This window comes from Athene noctua, chromosome 8 (genome assembly GCF_965140245.1).
Source record: "Athene noctua chromosome 8, bAthNoc1.hap1.1, whole genome shotgun sequence".
NCBI lineage: Eukaryota > Metazoa > Chordata > Aves > Strigiformes > Strigidae > Athene > Athene noctua.
Genome location: NC_134044.1, coordinates 633,993 through 658,135, shown reverse-complemented (window position 1 = coordinate 658,135; position 24,143 = coordinate 633,993). Strand labels below are relative to the sequence as shown.

The following is a 24,143-nucleotide window of genomic DNA, read 5'->3' as shown; positions in this document are numbered from 1 at the left end:
ACCCTGGGGGTCTCAGCCCTCCTGGTTGCAGGAGGAGGCAGGAGTGGGGCTGTGCTGCCGGTGCTCTCCTGGGCATCACTGCAGACCCAAAGCTAAAGAGCAGATGGGGTTAATGGGGCCTGGGAAGTGAGATCCCCAAAAGGATTCCTGGGGGAAGGGGCCAACCCTGAGCCTGGCTGCCTGTGCCCAGGTGGAGAAGACAAGGCACTACCTACTCCTGCGTGAGAAGCTGGAGATGACCCAGCGCCTGGGCCTGGAGACCCTGTCCCCCTGCTCCAGTGAGGACTCCGAGTCCCGAAGCACCTCCTGTGTCTCCTCCCCGCTCTCTGTCGATGGGGCCCCTGAGGGCCACACCTCTCCCCCCGAAACCCCCAGCGAGAGGCAGAAGGAGCTGGCTGTGAAGGTACCATCCTGCAGTATCCCCAGATCATGGGGATGAAGCTGGGGAGGGGCTCCCACGGGGTGGCAGGGGGTTGTGGCAGGACAAAACCCAAGGGGAGCAGAAGGAGGATGGTGGGGGAAGGTGCCTCCCACCCCACCATCCTCCTCCTCTCTCCGCAGTGCTTGCGCCTGCTCACGCACACCTTCAACAGGGAGTACAGCCACAGCCATGTCTGCATTAGTGCCAGTGAGAGCAAGGTACTGCTGCTGCCCTGGGCTCTGCCGGGCTGGCAGGGGCTGGGAGGGATGCATGGCTGGGGGGGCTGGCTGGGCAGGGGCCAGATGCGTGCCGCGGTGCAAGTGGCCCCTGCTCCTTCCACTCGCCTTGGTGTTCCGGGAGCTGGTGGTTCTCGGGACCGTGCCGGGAGAGGACCCTGCTGGCCAGGGGCCTGGCCTCTCCCTGTCTGAGCAGGCGCCTGTGCCTGGCTTTGGGTAGAAACTTGAGTCCACTCCTCCACAGCTGTCTGAAATGTCTGTGACCCTGATGAGAGACCCCTCCATGTCAGCTCTTGGGGTCACGACTCTCACCCCCTCCTCAACCTGCCCGTCGCTGGTGGAAGGACGCTACAATGCCATGGAGGTCAGGTAAGAAGGTGGCCGGGAGGTTCAGGTGACACCCTAGCATCCCCCAAGCAGAGCAGCTGTACCACTGGGACATAGTCCTGGTTGATGGGTGTTCCCCAGCTGTCAGCTCTTCCTACATGCCAGTTTCTCCTCCCTCCCCAGACCTCCCCAGGTCTCCTCCAGGGCAGAAAGCCCTGAACTGGAGCCTGTGGTAGGAGAACAGAAGAAGTCCCCGGCCTGCCGGCCTGAGGAGGAGAAGGAGCCCCAGCGTTTGCTGGTGCCTGACATCCAGGAGATCCGTGTGAGGTAGGAATGGCTGGGACAGGCATCAAGGGGAGGGCCTTGGGGCTGGAGGGACCATGCCCTACCATTGCCACCTCCTCGTGGTCTGTGTCCCGCCCTGACCTCGTTCCCTTCTGCAGCCCCATCGTCTCCAAAAAGGGCTACTTGCACTTCCTGGAGCCCCACACCAATGGGTGGGTGAAACGCTTTGTGGTGGTCCGGCGCCCGTATGTCTACATCTACAACTCTGACAAGGACGCGGTCGAGAGGGCCATACTCAACCTCTCCAAGGCCCAGGTGGAGTACAGCGAGGACCAGCAGGCCATGCTCAAGGTAAGGGCACCAGGAGCCAGTCCCATTCTGTGCACTGCCTTGGGTGAGGGACTCAGCCCTGTCTCTTCCCTGGCAGACCCCAAACACGTTTGCGGTGTGCACGGAGCACCGGGGCATCCTGCTCCAGGCAAGCAGTGACAAGGACATGCACGACTGGCTCTACGCCTTCAACCCACTCCTGGCTGGGTCCATAAGGTACTGGGGACAGCTGGGGGAAGGGGGGGGTGCAGGGAAGCTGTGGGCGGGGGGTCTGTGGGCAGCTGAGCACACTCCCTGCGCTGTTCCCAGTGCCCTCCCTGCTGCAGCCCCCCAGCCAGGCATGGGCAGCACCCCCACACAGAGCTGTGCCTGGACGTGCTCTCTGCCGGCAAAACTTGGACCACAGTAATCTTGATTTCAGCTCCTTCCCACTTAAATGCTTCAATCTAGGGTCAGATCCTGGCTGGTACAGAGGTGGTGGTGTGCTGAGTTCAAAACAAAATCCATGTCTGCCAGCAGGGACACTGACCGTTCGCTGTTCTTGAGAGAATCTGACAAAGCCCTTGAGGCCATCTCAAGTGGCAGGACTAGGAGAATAGGAGTAAATGCACAGAAATTTGTGTGCTCTGGCTCATTAATCCCGTGTCCCTCTAGCTCTGGCTGTATTCAAGCAGCAGCCTGGAGCCAGGACACTGAACCTGGGGGACCACACCTCTCCTTGTCCACATCTCTGACACCTTTTTACCCTTGTTCTCCAAATCAGATCCAAGCTGTCCAGAAGGAGAACAGCCCAGATGAGAATCTAACCTGTAAAACACCCTCCGCCTCATTCATCTGCCAACAGGATCAAGATAGCTGATTCTGTCTCAAGATTCCCATGTTAACGTCTGATCTCACACCATCTGCTGCCCCAGCTGTTTGCTCCATGGAGGGATCTGTCTCGATTCACACCTTCACGGGGGAAACTCACTTCCGTTCGTAGCTGCAAAAGCCTGGACCTGCCTGGGCAGGATTTCTTGTGTGTGTGCCATCTTCTGCCTGCCCCCCAATGGGTGACCTTCATGTCACACCATTTTTAATGCTCCAGAAAGGTCCCTGTTGGAGGGGAGGGAGCAAGGAAGGCAGTTTTGGCTAAAAGCTGGTCTTTGATCTACAGAGGTGGGAGTGCGGTAAAGCTTGGAGGTGGGATAGCAGGAGGAATTGCCTCCACGTGAAGGGAAAGTGGTAGTTTAGGTATGGGGATTTCCTAGTTTATTGATGTTTCTGCAAAAGACGGCAGGGTAAGATCAGGTGTTGGTAGTTTAAGATGATATTTATAAAGTATTTATTTCTATTTATTTCACAAAAATCCCATAAATTGGGTCCTGGCCCTCAGACAATGCCTCCCCCAGGCAGGGGAGAGCCTTGGTGGTGGGCTGGGGTCCCAGAGCTGCATTCCCCGGGACATCCTTGGCATGTACCCAGCAGCAGCGGAGCTCTCACCCTTGCTCCCCACCCTTCCCCACCCTCTGCTTTGCTCCCCCTGCAGCTTAAACTACTTCTCCCCTGCGTGGTGGCTGGACAGCCCACCATGTCTTCCCAAAGGAGGCAATTCCTTCCTGCTTCATCTACCTCTGGGAGAGGGGAGCCCACCGTCTTGGCTGGCTGGGGCACCTGCATCCACACGGATGGGTCACCTCTCTTCAGAGCTTGGCCCTGCTGGAGGGAAAAGGAGGGCTCTGGGGATGGCTCTGCCTGTCACCTCGTGCGGGGCTGTCCCTTCCACCCAAAAGCACATGGGCCAGCTCTACTATCCTGTCCTGGGAGCTCTGAGGAATTGTACAGAGGGAGTCCCCCCATCTTAGGGCAGAACGTCAAGGGTCGCATCCCTGCGGGAAGTGTGGAGTTTCAGGTGGCTGCTTCCAAAGCCAGATGGGAGAGTTCCCCAGCAGCCAGGGCTAGGAATGACCACCCCAATCAGCAAGATCCTCATTGCTCTTTCCCAAAAGGGCTATCACATCCCTTCTCATCCCGACAGGATGACAGACTTGAAGCAGGTTGGGGTGGCAAGGGAGAGGCTGGCGTGGGGATGTCAGAGTGGAGATGGGGCTTTTCTTTACTGTTGTAGCTGGTGTTTTCTCACTTCTCATCCCTTGCTGCAGAAGCAGGCACCCACCTCCTTCTCACCCTGCCTCCATTGGCACGTTAATCCAGGGAGCTTCCCATGGCAGAGGTGTTTTCACCAAAAAGACCTTCTCCAGCCATCACTGCTTCCCACCTCCCCCAGCAGCAGCTTTTCCTCTCCTTCCGTCTCTCACCAATGGGGGGATGCTTTTTTTCAGGGCTTCCCGAGTGGCTGGCGGCAACTGGCACAGCTCCAGGCAGGAAGGCGAGCATCTTCCTCCGTGCATCTCCCGGGCACTCCCCCAGCTTCGCTGTCACGCCTTCATGGCTGACCTTCCCTCGCACAGCACGGCTGCGCCTTGGCTCTGCCGCACCTCCCCGCGCTGTCTGTGGTGTGTGTGTATGGGTGTGTGTGTGTGTGTCGGATGTGGTGCCGTCTTCTCGTTACGCTCATGTCGTGGGGGCACAGACAGGTAGGGACATGGCAGGCGGGCAGAGGCTTACAGGGTTCCCCTTGCTGTATGTCAGGTGCTGTTAAGCTTGGATTGCAGGTCACGGAAGGGTTTGTGGGATCCTTCCTGAGACTCTGACAGTTCTGCCCCACCGTGCTACAGCTCCTTGGGCATCTCACCCCGTTGATTCAGCCCAAAGCTGTGGCAGGGTTCTTCCTCCCAGCTCTGCTCCCTGGGCAGGTGGCAGCTTGTCCGTCCAGGGCAAGCTTCCTCATCAAACTGGGTTCTTTTCCCCCTGTGATCCATTTTAGAGACCTGGAGGCCAACTCGTGCCATTTATGAAGGCAGAGGTGAGGTGTCTGCCCTGGGGCACAGATGGCCAGAGCTGTGGCTGGAGTGAGGCAGGGGCCTGGGCTGTGACATCCCAGCTCCTGTGCCCTGGCCAAGGACTAGTTAGTACCATCCCAAATTTCAGTGTAAGGGGCTAGGGTTGGAAACACTGGGTGCCTCAGGGGAGAGGGGGGGCTCTTCCAGGGCAGCTTCTGTCAGAGATAGGACCCGTGTCTGCCAGGGACCAGACATGGGTTCACCAGCCATGGCTGGGCAGTGATGCTTGTGCTGCAGGTGAGGGGTGGCCATGGGACGGGCATCCTCCAGCTGGAGCCGAAGCGTGCCTGAGGCCAGCAAACCTGCAGAGCAGATGGCTCAGCTGGGGGCCGCCGCACTCAGAGCTGCTCACTGGACGCCTGCAGCATCCCTGTGGGATGTCCCTATCTCGTGGGCTACCCTTGCTGTCTTACTGGCTCCACTCTTGCCAGCACCCTGTGCTCCCTCCCCGGTCAGGCTCCTGTCCCCTCCACCACCACAGCCTACCCCGGGATGAGGAAAGCAAACCCGATACTTATGCACGACTGTGAGCTCCATCAGAAGGGAAATTTCACAGGGGAACAGTAGTGTGGAGGGCCAGTGAGCACCAGCAGGCAGGCCAGGGGCCTGCAGAGGAGGGAGGCCGCCCTTCATGCCCTCTGGTTCCTGCCTGCGATGGCAGCACTCCCAGGCCCTCCCTGCCCGGTGCCTGGGAGTGGGTGCCTCGGGTCCCGGACGTCCGCGCGCACGTGAGGCTTGTTTGGTTCTGAAATAAATGTGGTATTTAACGCAAATGCTCCCATGCCACTGAGCTCTCCTTCCTGGGGTGGGTGGGCAGGACAGGTGCCCCTAGGCCAGCAGCACAGTGGCCTTGGGGCTGTGGACGAGGCGTGAAATTAATGGTCAGAAATCCAATATAACTGCTAAGCACGAATTCTTTATCAGCAGCGCTGGGGTTGCCCTGGGGATTCTCCATCATAACGATCCCCTGAACTAGGAAGGGACATCAGTTTACACACACACAAATCATACATACTCATTAGATATCCTAAGACACCCCTTTCCAGGAAAATGAGTTCCCGGGATTCGTTTACACAGTCCCAGCCCAGCACGCCCAGTGACAATAGAGTGAGGGGCTTCGGTGGCTGAGGGCAGAAGTATGGGGTCTTCTTCATGGTGTCGGCTCTTTCCGGAGCTCGAGCTGTGAGTAAGGTCCAGGTGTCTTCTTCCTAAATGGGCGAGATCACCCTCCCTAGATGGTATCTCTGGGCCCTTCTGTTCAAGTTCTCCTTAGCTCAGTTTGCCCAAGCGCCCACCGAAGGCTGCTGCCGGTGAGTTACAGGGGGAGCGTTTTACTTTTGTTCAGACAGACAAAGAGGCCGAGGGAAAACAGCTGAGGAGTCGCTGGGGAACAAACACATGCAAAACTTTCCTGCATGGCAGTTCCACCACAACCTCGCTGCGCTGAGCCCTCTCAGGAGGCCGTGCCGCCGCAGGGGACCCTGGGAAGGCCCTGCCGGGGCCCGCCCCCCCACCGCGCCCCCGACAGCGATTGGTGAGCACAGGCGGGCGGTGCTGGGTTCCCGCCCCCCCCCCCCCCGCCGCGGGATTGGTCGGCCCGGTGGCGCAAGGCGCGAGGAAACGCACTGATTGGCAGGGCGGCCCCGCCTTCGGAAGGCGCGGCGCTGCCGCCGGTCGGGGTTGCTTGACGGAGCGCCCCGCCTTCCGCCGGGGCGATTGACAGGCACCTCGCAGCCGCCTTCCGCTTCCGCTCCCGCCCCGCCACTGCTGGGCCACACAGCTACTTCCGGCCCGTCTGCGGCCGCTGATTGGCCTTCCGGGGAGATTGGCAGCCCCGGGGGGCGGGGCGGCGCCTGGGCAGGAGGAAGCGAGCCTCGGCGGCGGGGCTGCCGGCGCGGCGGCGGGATGGATCTGTTCGGGGACCTCCCGGAGCCCGGCTCCTCGGCGGGTGAGGGGGCCGTCACCCCTCGGGCGTCTGCGTAGCCGCTGGCCTTCTGCGCTCTGCCCCGGCGCGGCTCCGGGGCGGGCCTTCACCCAAGCACGGCCTAACAGGCCGCGAGGCCCCGCCGGGCCTGCTTCAGCGCGGCCGTGGGCAGCGAGCCTCTCCGGGGGCAGCCTCCGGCCCCGCGCCCTGCAGGCCCGCCGCTGCAGGCAGCGCACCGGGGCGGCGGTTGCAGCTGAGGGCTCCAGCGCCTGAGGGGCGGGGGTAAAGGGAGGGCGGTGTGTGAGGCGATGTCTTAAAAATCGCTGGAGAAATTACAGCGTTTGGGGGTTTTCTTATGGTTTCCTTTTTCCCTGGGACTCGTTCGGATGCAGAGTATTCCCCATGCGGTTTAGGCTATGCTGAAGCCTCTCCCCTCTGTGCTGCTGCAGGTCGTGGGTCTGAGGAGAGCTGTAATGGTGTTACCTGAAATAATTTGATGCTTTCTGGGCCCCTCCCATCCTGTAACATCTTGATCTGGATGCTGAAGGATGTTAATGCAAGATGAGCGGATTGCTAACAAAAAAAAAAAATAATTAAAAAGCTGTTTTCAAGATAATTCACATTATCCCCAGGCAGGAGCTGCCTAAATTAAAGATGGAAAAAAGGTAGCCAAGGCTCTCCTCAGTTACCTGACCTGTGTTCACCTGTGGGGCAGTCTTTCCAGAAACCAACCCCTGAGTGCTTGTAACAGGTCCTGACTCTGCCCTGGTGTCTTACAGGGAAGGAAGCCCAGAAAGGGCCTCTGCTCTTTGACGATCTTCCACCAGCCAGCAGTGCTGACTCAGGTATGGGTGTTCCATTCCTGCCATTAGTTTCGCTTCCTGTGTTTTCTGCATCAGCATCTCTTGAGATGAAACTTGTATAAACCCTTTCCTTTGTTAGGTAGGATAAAGACAGTTGTGTTATCAGCACTGATGTGCAGAGCAACTGCTTTGTGGTTTTTTTTTTTTGATAACCAGAAAGTTATAGGTGTTCCACACATATAATACATTCCATGTAAATATTCTCTGAAACATGTGTAAGGCCTGAGTTTGCCCCCACCATCCAGTAACAGAAGTTGAAATTTGGCTTGCTTTGTTAAACTGGCATTTTAGAATTTTTGCACCTCGGGAAGGGTCATACACAGAGCATTATTCCCTCCAAGGGACGAAGGTATTTAGTTCTTATTGCATTTTTCTTGTGCTCCAGCAAAAGGAGGCTCTTTACTCTTTGACGATCTTCCACCAGCCAGCAGCAGTGACACAGGTAAGGAGCCGTGTCAGCTCACCAAGCCTCTGCTGACCTGCCCTTCTCAGGAAAACCTGTTGATGTAGCCTGTTGTGTTGGACCCACAGCAATTTAACCTGGCGCCTGGGTTGGCTGACACTGGTTGTGGTGACCTGTTTGTACCCCAGTTATTTAAATAGAGGTTCTGACTTTAGGTCTGTTCCCAGAAGTGTATCCCTCAGATGTCTTTTGGGGACCCCTGTCACCTGTGCCTGACAGCTCTCTGTGTTGGGAGTGAAAGTGCACGTGTGATCACAACACGTGAGGGCAGTGGTGGCCCGGTGCTGCCACTGCCCTGGCTTCTGTTGCTTTTCTGCTGTGGGCACAGGCTGCCGCCTTGTTCCTAGCTGTAAATGTCTTCAAAACCAGACTGTTGGTCTGGCAAGGCTTTCTGTGTGCAGCTTTCTGTGTGCTAGCTCCTGGGAGGAGGTGAGGTAATTCACTATACCATACAAGAATAAATCTCCAGAAGGAAAAAGCTAGGGTTCTGATGTCGTGGGAATCATATTTTGCTTGCCTGTCCTCTGAAATCCCTAACAAATTCAGAGTAATAAAACACACTTCTCTGCATTTATAGACACAAATAATAGTAATTAAAAAAATTAGAAGTGTTCCAACCTGAAATGTTAACTTCTTGAACAGTTAACTGCAAAAGAGGCCGATAGCTAAGAAACAAACTCTGGGTTGGTGTGGAGAGTCAGCAAACTGGTAGCCAAACACTACCTGTGTTTGGCACCTGGAGTGCCTGGGGTAGGGTCACACAATGTAAAGTGACCAAGTTGGCACTCCCTGAATTACACAGCGATGTGTGCCATGGGTTGTAAATGCTGAGTGAACCGGTGTTGTGCATGTTTGTGGTCAGTTAGTATGTCTTGTTCAGTAATAACTCTGGTCACTTAATACTGTATGAGTGTGAGAGCCTGTGCTCCTGGAGGATACTTTGGTTTAAAAGGACTTGCTGCTGAATTTATGCGAGTAAAACAGAACTGAAAGGCTTCAGTCATCTGCATTTTTGTTTTCTTTCAGCCTCCAGTGCTACTGAGCAGGTCTCAGCAGGGAGCCACGGGAAAGGGGAGAAGAGAAAGTCCTTGGAGGAGGAAGAGAAGAATGGCAGGGAAGAACTTGTGGAAAAGAAAGTTTGTAAAGGTTTTCAGACAACTTGAAAACAAATGTACTCAATTTGTACTTTTAACATTGGGCTGAGTAAGTCCAGACCAAAGCTGAGCTTTGGTTCTTCAGTCCACTTGCATTTTCAGCCTTTCGTAAGGAACAAACTGCTGTGGTGGCCTGTGGAAGCCCCTCAAGCTTCCTGGCACTCTTTGCTTTCTTAACCTGGGCCTACTCAGCAGCCCCACTGAGGTGGCAGAAGCTGAGCAGCAAGCACCTTGGCATTTGCAGGCTAAGTTCCTGTGCTGCCAAGAGGATTGGCTGAGAAATCTCTCGAAAGCTAGAGCTGCACCAGTTTCTTGTGTCACATCCACAGATTTCTCCACTGGGTGGCAGCTAAGAAAGCCAGAGAGAAAGGGACTTGCTGTTACATACAGGACTTTAGCGCAGGTGCCTGTGTGTTATGGTGCAGCTTTGGGAATAAGATGTGTTCAGGGTTACAAAGGCACGGATGTGTTCTGGAAACAGCAGACCCTGATGTCCTGTCCTTAGCACCCTCTTTAAGACTGTTTTGTTTAATTTGCCGGTTCAATGCCACGTTCTTCCCCTGCCCCTCTGGCCCTGTTTGGTAGAAGCCCTATCTGCTGCCCAGCCGTCCTGCTTGGCTACAGCTGCCTGCCAGAGTGGGGGCAAATAGCTTTTACAGCTGCTGACCTTGGGGGCCCTGAAAACCCCGTATTACAAAATAAATCTATCCTGTTCAGCAGAAGCTGCCAGGTGTTTCCTTGCTAGATGAGGGCTATCTTTTGCTGCAGTGCCAGGATAGGGTTCAGAAAACTGAAAAGTGGTTGCTGATTTACTGGTTTTCAGCCTGAGCTGAGGAGATGGAGGAGTTTGATTTGTGTGCATGTGTCTGCTTTGTTCCCCTTTAGGGGCAGTGGGCATTCTTGGGTTGAAGGGTTATGTGGCGGAGAGGAAAGGTGAAAGAGAAGACATGCAGGATGCACATGTCATCTTAAACGATATCACTGAGGAATGCCAGCCTCTGCCTTCCCAAATGTAAGTGATCCCCAACTGCCAGAATAAAGCTGTGAATGGCAGCCATCACAGGGGTGCCAGGAAGGAGCTCCAGATTGCTTCAGCTAAGCCCATGATATGATCCTTTTTGCTTCGAGCAGCTGATGCTCTTGACTACGCCTGCATCGTGGTGTGTGGTTTGGACTTGTTATTGGGAGACTTGGGTTGAATCATTGGCTGACTCCCTGGGCAAATCACAGGACTGATACACGTCCCTTTGAGTGATACTCGGGGGATTCGGTCATTGACTTCACAAGGGTTGTGAGGGCCCAATAACTCTGGGTATTGAGACTCTGTTACCCAAATGTAAGCATGGAGGTTTAGAGACCCTCAGTTTAATTATAAGTAATCAGGCTTTGCCTTGGGGTTTTTACAGTATGTAAAACTCTAACTGCAACAATGGAGAATGCTCAAAGAGAAAATAGATGTCAGTACTCTCTCATTTGAAAAGTTTAAATGTCTTAGCAAATTAACACATATAAGTGTGTGTAGGGGGAGTACGTGTATTTAAAGGAATGCTCTTGAGCATCACCCTGATACTGGATTTAGCTTCTGAGCTAATACTGTCCCGAGAGCTTTGTGTGCTGAGGAATCTGAGGGTTTTTGTCTGTGGCATTGTTTCAAGAAGTTTAGGCATGGAAAGAACTGTTGGATTGGTTAGACTGATGTCGTCATAGTGCTGGGGAGTTGCAGTGCCCTTGAGGTGAAAAGTTCAGCTGTTTTTATGGCAAGTTGTGGTCTATAAACTCTTCTGCCCTTCATTTTCTTGAGGGATGGAAAATGACAAGAAAATTCTCAGCTCACTGCTGCACACATAAACCACGTAAATGCTTGTATGTGTGAGCTTAGAGACTTTGTGGCTTGGCGTGCAGTATTTACTCAGTCCGGCTGACACAGGGCAGGGTGTTATGGGGATGAATGTACTCAACCCACCCTCTGGCTAACGGCCTTTCTTAGCCCCCTTCTGCTACTCTTTGTTCCCTCACAGCACACGTGTCTCGTACTTCGCTGTTTTTGATGGCCACGGGGGAGTCCGAGCCTCAAAATTTGCAGCACAGAATCTGCACCAAAACCTGATTAAGAAATTTCCTAAAGGTGAGAGTAGTGGAATAAAGGCTGTAGGACAACCATTACCTTTTCTGCCTTGACATTATGGCAGCGGGTAGGGAAACTGATTTGTTTGGGCATAGTTCTACCGTTCCCATCCCTTATTCCCAGTGGGCTTTTGAGACTGCACTGTCTCACAGGGAAGAGGGCTGGTTGCCTTTTTGGCAAAAGGGTACAAATAGACAGTTGTGAACTGCTAAACAAGTGTGACTTGCGAGTTTTGGCAGTGCCGCTTCAAGCATGAAAATATGGCTGTAGGGGAGAGGGGTATGTCATGTACATGCTGCCAGACAGATTTTTGGTAGTGTGAGCCCAGGATGTGCCCTGGCAGCTCTGCAGCGGGTCTGAGAGGTACACTGTTTGACTGAATGTTGGATGAGTGAAGGGGAGGGATTGGGATAGGTCAGACACATTTTTAACTGGAACTTAGTTGCTCTTTTCCCTGTCTGACAGGTGAGGTGGTCAGCGTGGAGAAAACAGTGAAGAGATGCCTTTTGGACACCTTCAAACACACAGATGAAGAGTTTTTAAAGCAAGCATCCAGCCAGTAAGTGTAAACGTTCCCCATGTGTTTGTATTTCTTAGCTTGCGTCTCACAGGCCTTAGTTCTGAGCAGGGCAGAAGAAACCTTGAGTTGTGCCTGTGCTTTGCCAAAACCCCACACACCTTAGGTGTGCCAGGCTGTAACTGCCAGCTGAGCGCCTGCTGGAGCACAGCATGTGCTGGTCTTACTCGGCGGTAAGCGGTCTCTAGGACCTCTTAGACTAAAATACATGTTTGTGGTAAAGGAAGGAACCAAACCCTGATCGAGAATGCACCTCTGTCCGTACCAGGACATCTTGTTTGCTTTTTTTTTAAAGACTGACCATGTTGGTGAAGTGACTTACCCACACGGCCTGGGATGGGGTCTGCGTTGACAGCAGCAGAGTGTGGCAGGATGTGTCTGTAGCGCAGCACTCTGCAGGCTGCTGTGCACAGCTTGCTTTACAGCTGCCTTCCTCCTGGTGACTATGTGCTTGCCAGGCGGGGGCACATCTCAGAGGTCGTTTTTAATGCCCGGTGTTGAAAGACTTAACTCTCCCAATGGAAGTTTAAATCTTGCTTTCTTCACCTCTTTTGAAAACAGATGTTGATGAAGAATGTCCCTCATCTTAAGCTGGTTTCTAACATTCTTTTAAAACAAAGCTGAAAAGCACAGCAGCTGCTTTCTGTGGGATAAATGCTAGCCTGCCTCCCAGCTGGGCTTTGAGTGTAAGCACCCATACCTTCTCTCAGTCTCTGCTGAACCGACACACCAATTGTATGGACTAGGGAAGATGTAGATTGCCTTTAAAATACAGTTATTTTGTTACCAGTCCTTTACACATTTGTTTGGGGTGGTTTTTGATTTCATTGTGACACCTCTAACACAGATGGAGAGACCTGAGGCATCTGATTCTGAGATTCCCTGCAAACTTTCAATTTTAAGTAAACTGCAGACTGGATCAGTCTCTTAAGCCTAATCAGATCAACAAGTTTGACCAGGCAAAAAGAAGCAGCTCCCTTCAGTCTGTCACAGCAGTATCATTCCCAAGCCAGTCTCCGTGTGGTCAGAAACATGACTTGCTACAAAGGATTGCTAGCGATAGATGTATTGATGACAAAATGAATGATCTTCATTCAGCTGCACCTTCAAAGTTAGAAAAAGCTGGGTGAAATATGTCTAAAAATTAGTCTCAGAGCTACTTTCAATAGAGTGGCATTGTAGCTGGGCTTCGTTGTGGGGAGGATTAGTCTGGCAGCTGTAATCTAAGAAAGGCTTCTCGTTTTACCTAGAGCTCTCAAGATACAAGCTTAACTACAGCAAGTGAAATATCAGGAGAGTGACTGAACAAGTGGTGTTGCTGCTGAGGTGGGGTGGTGGGGACTGAGGTGAGTGGGTAGGGGTACCATGAAAAAAGGAAGGAAAATGAAAGCAAGAGGAAGGCAGCTGCTACAGTCCTGGCTACACCTTTCTTTGGCTGCAAAGAGCGAGCTTCCTGAGGAGCAGTTTGGGGTGCTTGTTTGCTCATGATGCTGTAGCTTCTGCACAGTCATCGGGGCTGAGCCTGTTCCAGACACAGCTGAGCTTTCCTGGAAGCTGAGTGTGAGGAAGGGTTCGTGTGGGGAGCGTGACTGGCAGTATTTGTACCAGTCGGGCATGGGCTGTGCATTTAGAAGGCAGTGCAGCTCCTCTGTCCTCCTCCAGCTTGCTATTTACTACCAACAGTTTCCCTGGCTGCTTGCAGGCAGCTGCTGGGGGTTTGTGCCAGTTGACTGCTGTGTGTTGGCACGTGACACTTCCTTGAGTCTCTGGGAGCACTCTGACTAATTTCTTAAACATTGTTTTCCCCCCTTAGTAATCTCAGCTTTGTTCCCTTAGTAAGCCAGCGTGGAAGGATGGCTCCACAGCTACTTGTGTCCTAGCTGTTGACAATATTCTCTACATAGCCAACCTCGGGGACAGCCGGGTAAGCAGAATGGAGAAGCCCTCTGCTGGTGTCTCAATTCCTCCAAGAGCTTTATTCGCCCTGAAGGGCAGGGTGTTTGTGTGGGATGTCCCAGTTGTCATGAGCTCCCTGTTGTTCCTACAAAGCATCTTGGTTTGGGTGGGTGCAGGGTACTTCTGTGTTGTCTTCCATGGTGTAAAACAGCTCTGTGTGTTAGTTCTCTCTTGGTGGTGCTAAATATCTCACAGTATCTCAAGCAGAATAGAATATTTCAGTTGGAAGGGACCTATCAACAATCATCTAGTCCAACTGCTTGACCACTTCAGGGCTGACCAAAAGTTAAAGTGTATTACTAAGGGCAGAGTTCAAATGTCTCTTAAACACTGACAGGCCTGGGGCATAGACCACCTCTCTAGGAAGCCTGTTGCAGTGTTTGACCACCCTCTCAGTAAAGAAATGCTTCCTAATGTCCAGTCTGAACCTCCCCTGGTGCAGCTTTGAGCCATTCCTACACACCCTGTCCCTGGATGCCAGGGGGAAGAGCTCAGCACCTCGCTCTCCACGTCCCTCCTCAGGAAGCTGCAGAGCCATGAGCTCACCCCTCAGCCTGCTTTTCCCCAGACTAGACAAACCCAGAGTCCTCGGCCGCTCCGCAGAGGACAGGCCTTCCAGCCCTTCGCCAGCTCGGTCGCCCTCCTCTGGGTGCACCCGAGGACCTTCACATCCTTCTGAAACGGTGGGGCCCAGCGCTGGCCCAGCGCTCCAGGAGAGGCCGCGCGGGCGCTGACCCCAGCGGGACAATCCCCTCTCCCGCCGGTGGCCGCGCTGTGCCGGACCCACCCGGGAGGGGGTTTGTCCTCTCGGGCCAGGGCACGCTGCCGGCTCCTGCTGAGCTGCTGCCGACCAGCACCCCCAGACCCCTCTCTGCAGGGCTGCTCTCCAGCTCCTCGCCCCTTTTATCCTTGTGCCCAGTGTTACTCTGTCCCAGGCGCAGAATCCAGCATGTGGACGTGTTAAATTTCACGCTGTGGATTGCCCGATGCGCCGGCCTGTCTAGATCCCTCTGCAAGGCCTCTTGCTCCTCCAGAGTCAACAGCACCTCCCAGTTGGTATCATGAGCAAAACTGCTAAGGGAGCGTTCAACTCCTGCACCCAGATCACTGATAAAAACACTGCACAGCACCGGCCCCAGGACTGGGCCCCGAGGCACGCTGCTGGTGACCGGTCGCCAGCCAGATGTAGCTTCATTCACTACAACTTGCAGCACGCTCTCAAGAAGTTCTTCTTGCTGCACTTTTGTTCTTGTTTACTCATGAGGGTCTTCTGTCAGCACAGGCGATTCTGTGTCGTTATAATGAAGAGAGTGAGAAGCACACAGCCTTAAGCCTCAGTAAGGAGCACAACCCCACACAATATGAGGAACGAATGCGGATACAGAAAGCTGGGGGAAATGTCAGGTAAGTGCCTAAAGGGTGTGAGTGAGCAAATCTAAACCCTGGCCCAACTTTGGGCCTGAGCCCTGAGTTTCTGGAGTTTCCTGAGCCTACTGCTTATGCTAGTGAGAGCCTGGAGAGAATCTGTTGCCGCCCGTGGGTGACGCAGTGGTGCCTGAGGTGTCTGAAGGATTCAGTGGCTTGAGTTGGTTGATGGGGGCTGGTTTTCCAGGGGCTTACAGTGGCGACAGGGTGCTGTGCTGCAAAGACAGGAACCCATATGAAAGCCTGGACATGCTTAAACTTGACCTACAAAGCTGTACTTGATTGTTTAAGAAGTTACCACTTGCTGTACACTGTGGCATTGAATGGAATTCACTTCCTTGCTTGCAGCATCACCTCTCCCTGTCCTGTAAGAGGTGGGATGGTTTGAGAGGGCACAAGAAGCCCTCGATGTCAGTTGGTGTTGATCCCCTGGGGGTTAGCTGATGGGGTCTGCAGTAGGAGGGAGGTTTCTGGAGCCAGAGCAGGATTATCTTAATGTTCCTGTGCATGTAGGTGTGCATGGCTGCTTAGGCAGCTGTGCTAAACACAGCAGTTGTGTCTGATTTTCCTGGCTAGGTTCTCTCCCTTTGAAGGCTGTTTCTTGATATAATGGCATCCTCGCAAGAGAGGACTTGGTGCAGGTGAAGTATTGAGGTGCCTGTGGAGGCAGAATGCCCCCTGAAGTGGGGAGGGGTAGGCTCAGTTCTGTCACTGCCATGTCTGGAGGGCCTTGTTCCCCTTATCTCTGGAGAGCACATGCTGCTTCGTATGCTTAGCACTGATCTATCTTTGCACACAGGAAAGAGATGGAACAGTGTCTATTAGCTCTTTTCAGAACTGGGGAGACATCTCCCCAGCTGCCTGCGAGCCTCTCCCACTGTTTGTAGTTCAGTATTTTGGACCCAAGAGATAAGTCACAAAGTGTGTGAGCATCAGATCTCTTCTCTGTGACGTGCATCACTTCTTGCTTTTATCTCGAGTGGGGCTGGTTGGGCTATGAGACGAATGAGCTTTTGTCTTTCCAGAGTGCACAGAGGAGTCTTTTGGGGGAGAAGATGCCTGACTGTTGGAAAGGTGGAGTGTGGGAAGCTGCTTCTGTTGGGGCAGCACTCGGTTAATTACAAAAGTTTAGCAAATGGAAGTGCTTCCTAACGAGGATCGTAACTCAGATTTCACAGAGCTGGTTGCTGTGATCAGTCGTTATTAAGGACCAAGCGATCAGGAGAAACTGCCATGGTTCTCACTCCTCAGAACTGCCCCCAGTTGAGCCAGTCTGTAGGCGTTGGTGTCCTGACTGGCAGAGCACAGGAGAGGCTGCTGGTTCAGACCTGGTCTTGCCTGCTGCCACTCTGTGTTTCTATTGAAATGCAGTTTGCTTGATACCTTGCCAAAAAATAATCTGTGAATTCAAACCTCCACTTCCAGGAGTTCAGCTCAGCGTATAACTCTTGCTTAGCCCAGCAAGCCAGGGAAGTAGGACTTGGGTTAGGACAGGGAGACAGAAAATAGCCTTGATTTCTCCTCTTGTTTTCCGAAGCTTCACACAAACATGCAGAAAGGGAAGGAGACTTCAAAGGGAAGATTTGAGCTTGCTGGGGAAGTGGGTAGGGATTTGTACGAGGCAGCTGAATGCACCGTGAAGAGTGTCCCTGTCAGGCAGTGCAGTGAGGTATGCATGTGTGGGGATGGCTCTTAATGTTTTCTTCCCTCGTGCAGGGATGGAAGAGTCCTGGGAGTGCTGGAGGTTTCCCGCTCCATCGGGGATGGCCAGTACAAACGCTGTGGTGTTATCTCTGTGCCAGACATCAAACGCTGCCAACTCACGCACAATGACAGGTAAAACGTGCCTGCGCGCAAGGGGGGTGCCTGCATCCTAGCTCTGCTCAGCAGAAGTAGCATGAGCTGCGTGACCCCGTATGTCCTGCTGCTAGGGCCGAGGCACTTCAGACTGATCACCCAGAATTAGAGGATGCTTTTACAGCTGATATCTCTCTGCTCCTGTTCCTTATCGGTATGGTGAGATAATGCTGCTGCCTCACTCTGCCAAAATACTGTGAAGGCTCCTGTTGGAGAAACTGGCCTTGCAGCAGTGGTAACACATACATCAGCCTTACCCAGAGCATAAAATAAGTTTAAGTTCACACACCAGTCTTCAAGTAGTTGGTTAAGGCTTGAAATGAGTTGTTTCTAGCTGTGGTACCCACAAATATCATTGCATTCGGTTCTGATATTTGAAGATTTGTGATACTTTTCTAACATATGATTGGCAATGACAAATTGCTGTGAGCTTTCATGTCAGTATAGCCTTGCAGGCTCTTTGAGGTGAGAATGTAACCCAGTACTGCTGCTTTTTCTGGTATTAGAGTTCCATATCAAGTGATCCACTAATGTATTTCTAAAGATATTCCGAGCATCAGGCTCTGAAACGATGTCTGCTTTGGCAGGCTGGCTATGGGATGGTTTTAGTTTTCCTTGTCCAGTGACTCTGGTTAGGGCTTCTGGTTAACACAATCTCCTGTGGAGGCAGGGAGTGCACAGCAGGCTGTTCCCCACCATCCTCTGGTAGGGAGCTAGGAGGCAGCTCTCCTTGCCTTGGGCTTTGTATCCTCTCAACCTTCTGCAGCCTGTAGCAGTACCTTGTGGCAGAGTATTCTGACTGCAGGGTTAAGCTGCTCACTTTCCTTTTGAATATTTCTATTTAAGTTATTGCATACCTCAGGAACATGGAAGTGTAAAGTATTTAAAGGGATGCACATAAAGTATTGAGTTGGCTGTATTTCATGGGAAAATATGTGAATGTAAAGGACTCAAAGGAAAGAGACAGTTCCTCCAGAAGTAATGGACCTTTCCAGCAGGGCATGGTATATGGTCTTGCCTAGCAGTGCAGAGTCAGTAGGACTGCCAGGATGTCCTGATCTGGGTGTTGCATAGATTGCCTGGCTCTTTGGCCTGTACTTTGAATTGCCTCAGCTCTGTGAATGGTAGGTTCTGGAGGGATTTTCAGAGAATCACAGAATCATCTGGGTTGGAAAAGGCCTTGAAGCTCCTCCAGCCCAACCATGACCCTCCCCCTGACCGTTCCCAACTCCCCCAGATCCCTCAGCGCTGGCTCAGCCCGACTCTCCAACCCCTCCAGGGATGGGGACTCCCCCCCTGCCCTGGGCAGCCCATTCCAACACCCAACAGCCCCTTCTGCACAGAAATACTGCCTCAGAGCCAGTCTAAAGCTTCAGATGAGCTTTAAAGAACCTTCCTTTTGAATTGGAGTGTGGGTGCTCATAAAATAGCTTGGAGGGATTTTGCTGTAGCTGGCGTGCCAAAGATTCAGCCTTGTAACCCGTCTCTGCTTGATTTCCAGGTTCATTCTGATAGCGTGTGATGGCCTCTTTAAAGTCTTTACACCAGAAGAAGCTGTGAACTTTGTTGTGTCCTGCCTGGAGGTGAGGAGAAAGCAGCATGGGGGCTGGGTTTGTCAGTGCAGGGGCACAAAATGGAATGACTCTGACTTGCAGAAATGCATTTCAGCTAGGGTGTCCTCCCTCATACCTGAGGTTGTCCTTATTTGTTTTGCGTCCTCATGCTTGGGAATTCCCATGTGCTTGCACCTACGTGCTTTGCTGGGAGCAATCAGTGTCTCATCTTTCCTCATCCCAACAGGATAAGAACATCCAGATGAGAGAAGGGAAGCTAGAAGCAGATGCTAGATACGAAGCTGCCTGTAACAGACTGGCCAACAAGGCAGTACAGCGGGGGTCGGCGGACAATGTCACCGTCATGGTGGTCCGGATAGAGCACTGAGAGATGAGGTGCGGCAGCAGGATCCCCAGCTTGCGGCAGATGGAAGGGAAGGGAGGAGTCTGTGTGCGAGCATGTGTGGCTGGGGGAGGGAGGGTCCTGCTGATGCTCTTCAGTGTAAATAAAGTTGTTTTTTTTTTCTAATAGTTTTAGGTCACTTGGCTAGCAGTGTTTTCTAAGTGGCTGCCACAGTGGATCAGCCTATGTGGAAATCTCTTGTCCTGTCAATGCCCCGTGAATGTCTTGGCAAACCAAATAAATCCATTTGGCAGAGGTGCTAGCAAGAGCAGGCATCTGTGGGTATGAACTCTGCCAGCTGTTCCAAACGGTGCAGTTCTGCTGTTCGTTTCTTTGAGCTTTGTATGAGGCCCTGGGAGGGTTCTGAGCTCTTAGGGCTCAGTGGACACCCCCAGTGGGGCTGTGCTGGACGGGCTGTGCAGTACCCCGGGCCACAGGCTCGGGGTGCACTGTGGGCTGTCCTCTCAGTGCTGGGAAGGAAAGCTCTTGGTTCTGAAGCTGAGTTGTGAGGTTGCTTGCAGCTGAGTGATACCAGCACTGCTTGCAGAGCAGCAGCATACATTCCCTCTGCTTGCAGAAAACATTGGGGTTCTGTCCTGGTTGTTGGTATGGCAGAAGTGGCTGGAGTTTTCTCCTGATGTTTACTGGGAAAGTGTTTTCACTGAATGTACCTGCCAGACAGCTGAGATGAGGGCAGGCTCTGTGCTTGCCTGTGTGCTATCCGAGGAGCAGGCATCTCAGGTTTTGGGTACTTGTTGCTATTATGCATCTGGTATCTCATGCCATCTCCATTCCTCTACCAGCTGTTACTGCAGAGAGATGGTGTGACGTTTTTCAGAGAAAAACTGGCTTAAGACCAAATGACAGTGTGAAAGCTAAACAGATTGGGCTACCAAAGCACTTGAATTACAGATTATGCAACATTTCAGTCCCGTGGTGAGACAGTGCAGTGAGGGAGATGAGCCAGTGGGTCTGTCCGGTGGTTTCTTGCGCAGCTCCGTACTCTGTATGAGAAGGTGCAGGCCCAGAGAGAGGTTGGGTGAGTCGGTGCAGTGTTTCTTGCTGTTTTATGCATAGTCCTGCACAGGGTTGTGAGGCTTCCCAGGCTCTTTTCTGTCCCCTGGAGCTTTGGGAGATGGTCCCAGATGCTGGGCTGTGTGTTTTCTTGAGCACACAACCACTATCCTGTTATTTGGGACAGGTGGCTTCACTGTCTTTGGTCTGTTTCTGCTATGGCAGAAGTCAGTTAAAGTTCATGGGCTGATGCTAACGCTTAGGCTTAACTCTGCCTAGTTCACACCAACTCTCCGCATCCCCTGCAGAGCACTGAGGAAGGAACTGCACCTCTGTATTTTGGGTAGCACTTGCCTCTGCCAGCTTGTTCTGCTCCCAGCCATTCCTGCACACTGATGTAAGGTTGCCCTGCAGGATGAGCTGGGAGGGAATTGCCCATGTTAGCCACACGCTCTGCTGCCTCTGCTCTTGAAAGCCCAGATTTGGAGAGCCAAGACAGAGTAGCGTGGACTTTCTTCAATCTGTGGCAAAAGAAACGCCAATGGCAGATCTCAGAAGAGCAACTTGCCATCCCTTCTCACCTTCCCGCTTTTCACAGTGTTTGCGTGGGGAAGAGCAATGCTGCGCTGCGAGAGCTGAGCTAGCACCTGTCTCTGTGGTGCTCCCTCCAGGAGAGCCCTCTGAATTCCAGCACAAATGCTGGTGAGAGAAGTATCATCTTGTCCTTTTCCAACCATCTTCTCTCCCTCTCCCTCCTCTTGCAACTCTTCTTTCCTTCCCTTTAGAAAGAGGACTGAAAGAACTCCAGCTAGGAACATAATACACAGCCTTATAGTACAGTTAATAACCGTTTCCATAAAATGGACCATATTGATCAGTTTTCACAGCAGAGGGGAAGAGGAAGCGCTGTGGAGCAGGTTTCACCATGCCTATGAGTAGTCAACAAGTTAGAAAGGCAGGTACAACCCCAGTCAAAAAACTGCTTGCTTGTATTTCCTGGTAGGGTGGGGTCTGCAGGAGGTTTCCTGACAATAAACTCTCCTTGCCTCACTGCTCAGCAGCATCCTGCTGCTGTGGCGACCTCCGGGATCACCACCCCAGGGTGGCCCATGCAGAAGTGCTGTGCATGCAGCTCCCCTCCCCTGGGGCTGACCGAGCTGCTAGCCCCCTCCCAGCCCTTAAATCAGCCCCACAGTAGCTCCAACTTAAAACTGAAACAGGTGTGCTGGGCTCTATATCTCACTTGCAGAGGACACTTACGGGCTTGGCAAGCCCTGTTCTCCAACAGTGAGTGATGTGTAGGAAGGGAGGGTGGCTGATCTGAGGGACATGGCCTTGGTGCACAGACCTGCCTGGCGGCTGGGAGGTGCTGCCTGGGCCAAGCTCCTCAGCTGGGCAGGAGCTGCAGAGGCCTCATCTCTGCCAGGATGTGGCTGCCCACCCCTTCAGCTGGGGGAACAACACAGCCTTCCTTTCAGAGACAAGTTCTCTTTGCCTTGGGGAAGAAAGTCAGCATTAAAACTGCTCAGCCAGAGCCTTCCCCCCCTCCACTGAAGAGCCGAAGCAACAGCTTCTTCACCAGGCTCCTTGAGGAGATGCAGCCTGCGGAGGCCAGGCCGGGCCTGGAGAGCCCTGAGGAGCGAGGCCCAGTGTAGGGAGGCTGCCTCCTGCCTATGAGCAGGGATCCCCGGGGGAAGGTGGGGCTGGGTGCCGTTCGGGCTATCTCGTGGCACTGCTGATGCAGCTTGCCCAGTGCTACGTGCTACTAAGAAATAAAACGTGCGGCTCCCTCACCCCACACCCAGCCTGCCCGGGTACCTCTCCGGCAGCACTCCCTCAGGCACGTAGCCCTGCGCCCGTCCTCGGCTCAGACGGCTGTTGGAGCCAAAGCGAGGAGCGTATCTGTGCTGCCCATGGCCTGGGCCCTGTGCCACAGGCAGGGAACGCCTGGCGTGGAAACCCACGGGACAGGAATTTGCTTTAATCGAATGTGTGGCATTATCGGGACTTTGCTCTGCTTTGAAGATTAGCTGCGAAGGGTGCTGGCTTCTGCCAGCAAACTGTCACTGCTGATATGTTGCAGAGAAGCTAAAGCAAGAGAAATAATCTGGTTTGGGCTGCTGTGAAGCTGGGCAGGGCAATCTGCTGAGAGCGAAAATGGAGGCATGGGGCTTCATCCCAGGCACTGGGGCCGGGCACAGTGGGAGCGGAGTCCTGCAGAGAAAGCAGCTGGCTGCCACCGTTGTCAGCAGCATTTTCCAAGATAAACTTCCAGCCCTAGCCTTTAGATAAAAGTCAACTCCTTTAGGTTGCTTTTTTTTATTATTATTGCTGCACTTTTGTCCAGCTTCAGATGGTTCTGCAGCACGCGCAGTATCAGTCCAGCCTGCAGCTCCCACAGCAGCAAAAGATCTTCCCTGGGCTTGGTGCTGAGCCGGGGAAGTGTGATGGTGGCTGGCAGAGGGGAGGGTCTAGCTCTAGCACAGGTGCAGCTCCCTGTGCAGTGCCCAGCGCCGCTTCACACCCCCAGCAGAATGGCGCTGAAATCAGAGTTGCTTTGAACAGTGAGGGGAGAGCCTGCAGCGTTGTCCACAAAAACAGAAGTGTACTGCCCAGCCTGGAGGGAGAGAGGGCTGAATGGGGCTGGGGCACAGCCCGGCAGGAGAGAGCTGGAGAGCTGGGAAAGGGATGACACAGAGGGCACGAGGGCGGCCCAGCTGTGCTGTGTGTTGCCGTGGCCCGGTAGCCTTCAGCTCTGAGTGTCCTGTGAGACACAGACCGAGGCCCAGCCCTGGAGCTGGGGCAGCAGAAGGCACCTTCCTGCAGGGCACAGTCCGGAGCTGAGCTGGCACCACTAACCTCTAGGTAAAGGATTCCGGTGACAGAGATGGTGAAAAGGTCGCTGCCATTCTCCAGCCGGGACACGGTTTCCAAATTGCTGCCGAAGAGGGAGGGTGGTGCTGGGGAGGGCATGTCCCTCCTTCCCCCCGGTGCTGCTGGCCTCCTTCCTCCCTCGGCCTCGCCCTGCCCTACCTGTTGTGCTGGCAGCGGGACTGCACGCAGATCAGCGCCCGCAGACGGTTCCCCCTGCCCGGCTGCCCCTTCCGCCGCTGCTCCCTGCGCACTGGGACAGAGCAGGGGGTGAGAGCCGGCCTGGCGCTCCCCGGCGGAGCGGGGGGGGGCGAGCCCTCACCGATGCGCAGCGTGGCGGTGAAGGTGTAGTACCCTGCGACGGGGGCCGTGTACTGCCCGCTGGTCAGGTTCAGCCCCGAGCCACGGTGGAACGTCCCCTCCCTCTCCGGCTGGGGACAGGGAAAGGCCGGGGTTAGGCGTGGGTGCCCGGGGGCAGGGAGGTGCCGCGGGCAGGAGGGGGCGGCAGCCCGGGCACTCACGATGTAGTAGAACCGCAGCTCCTGCCGCGCTCTCTGCTCCACAGAGATGTTTTCACGTGTCCGGCAGTGGAAGGCTGCCTCCACGCGATGGTGGGCCCCAGCCTGCGGGGTGCCTGCACGGCTTTCCTCCTCTTCCTCCTCCTCTTCACGCCCTTCCCAGGCCTTCCTGCGCGTTTTCACCTGCCCCTTCGCCATGCCTGATCGGAAAACCCCATCAGGGCTCGGCTTTAGGAAGGAACCTCGGTTTTCCGAGGTGAGACAGCGCTCGGCTGCGCTGCCCAGCCCCGCAGTGCCTCGTCCCTCCTGCCCCGGGGTCCACCCCCCCGCCGCCTGCAGCACCCCCCGGCCGGTGAGTACCTTTCAGCAGGAGCTGCAGCTCGCTCAGCAGCTCTTCCAGCAGGGCGGGGGCAGGGGCAGCGCCCGGCACACCGGCTTGCGAGACAGCCTGCGGTGATTTTCCTGGACTGGCCGGTACCGGGGCCGTGCCAGCCCCCGTCCCACCCCGCACTGTGCCCGTCCTGCCCCGGGCCCGGGGGCCGCTCGCCCGCCCGGGGCTCCCGGCCAGCAGCATCCACGCCTGGCGGGGGTCCACGCCGCTGGTCCCCGGCCCCCCGCGTCCCGCGTCCCTCCCCGTGGCTGTTCCCGGGGAGCCGGGTCCGGCGACGGAGGCGCAGAGCAGCGCCAGGCAGAGCCCCGGTAGCCGCATCCCGCCGCCGCCGCTTCCCGCGGGGCGGCCCCGGCCCCGCCTCGGGCTGTGCGAGGGAGCCGCCGGGCCCGCCCCGCCGCCGCCCGGCCGGGGCCCCCGCGACCCACAGCGCTCCTCGGAGGGCGTGTTTAGTGCTTAAGAGTTAATACAAGCCCTAACACTGAACGGATTAACCCTCAAACAGCGCTAC

General features: G+C 54.4%; 3 protein-coding genes across 29 annotated transcripts in view; 2 read left to right on the top strand and 1 right to left on the bottom strand.

Annotated features, from left to right (window-relative positions):
- Positions 1-5,308, top strand: part of KIF1A (kinesin family member 1A) — a 41,852-nt gene extending 36,544 nt beyond the window's left edge. For all 24 annotated transcript variants that reach the window (XM_074912425.1, XM_074912424.1, XM_074912422.1 and 21 more), the window contains 7 exons: positions 191-403; positions 562-639; positions 902-1,026; positions 1,168-1,311; positions 1,428-1,620; positions 1,697-1,815; positions 2,363-5,308. In XM_074912425.1, the coding sequence (XP_074768526.1) occupies positions 191-403; positions 562-639; positions 902-1,026; positions 1,168-1,311; positions 1,428-1,620; positions 1,697-1,815; positions 2,363-2,405 (915 nt within the window). In that variant the 3' untranslated portion in view covers positions 2,406-5,308. The remainder of the gene's footprint in view (positions 1-190; positions 404-561; positions 640-901; positions 1,027-1,167; positions 1,312-1,427; positions 1,621-1,696; positions 1,816-2,362) is intronic.
- Positions 5,309-6,387: 1,079 nt separating this feature from the next.
- On the top strand, positions 6,388-19,116 carry ILKAP (ILK associated serine/threonine phosphatase). 4 transcript variants are annotated; one of them, XM_074912392.1, is made up of 12 exons: positions 6,388-6,489; positions 7,245-7,316; positions 7,720-7,780; positions 8,825-8,937; positions 9,831-9,957; positions 10,964-11,070; positions 11,536-11,629; positions 13,484-13,571; positions 14,886-15,007; positions 16,745-16,864; positions 18,387-18,468; positions 18,686-19,116. In XM_074912392.1, the coding sequence occupies exons 1-12, from the start codon at positions 6,447-6,449 to the stop codon at positions 18,824-18,826; spliced, it is 1,170 nt and encodes a 389-aa protein (XP_074768493.1). In that variant the 5' UTR covers positions 6,388-6,446; the 3' UTR covers positions 18,827-19,116. The 4 variants fall into 4 exon arrangements, with proteins under 4 accessions (XP_074768493.1, XP_074768492.1, XP_074768495.1 ...); XM_074912391.1 differs by having other exon boundaries at positions 7,245-7,310; positions 7,714-7,770; positions 8,818-8,937; positions 18,686-19,115; XM_074912394.1 differs by lacking the exon at positions 7,720-7,780 and having other exon boundaries at positions 7,245-7,310; positions 8,818-8,937.
- A 3,057-nt stretch (positions 19,117-22,173) lies between these two features.
- Positions 22,174-23,979, bottom strand: ERFE (erythroferrone). Its single transcript, XM_074912373.1, has 6 exons — positions 23,605-23,979; positions 23,248-23,444; positions 23,049-23,157; positions 22,889-22,979; positions 22,715-22,793; positions 22,174-22,472 (listed from the first exon to the last, which is right to left on the bottom strand). The coding sequence occupies exons 1-6, from the start codon at positions 23,951-23,953 to the stop codon at positions 22,374-22,376; spliced, it is 924 nt and encodes a 307-aa protein (XP_074768474.1). The 5' UTR covers positions 23,954-23,979; the 3' UTR covers positions 22,174-22,373.
- Between the last annotated feature and the right edge of the window lie 164 nt (positions 23,980-24,143).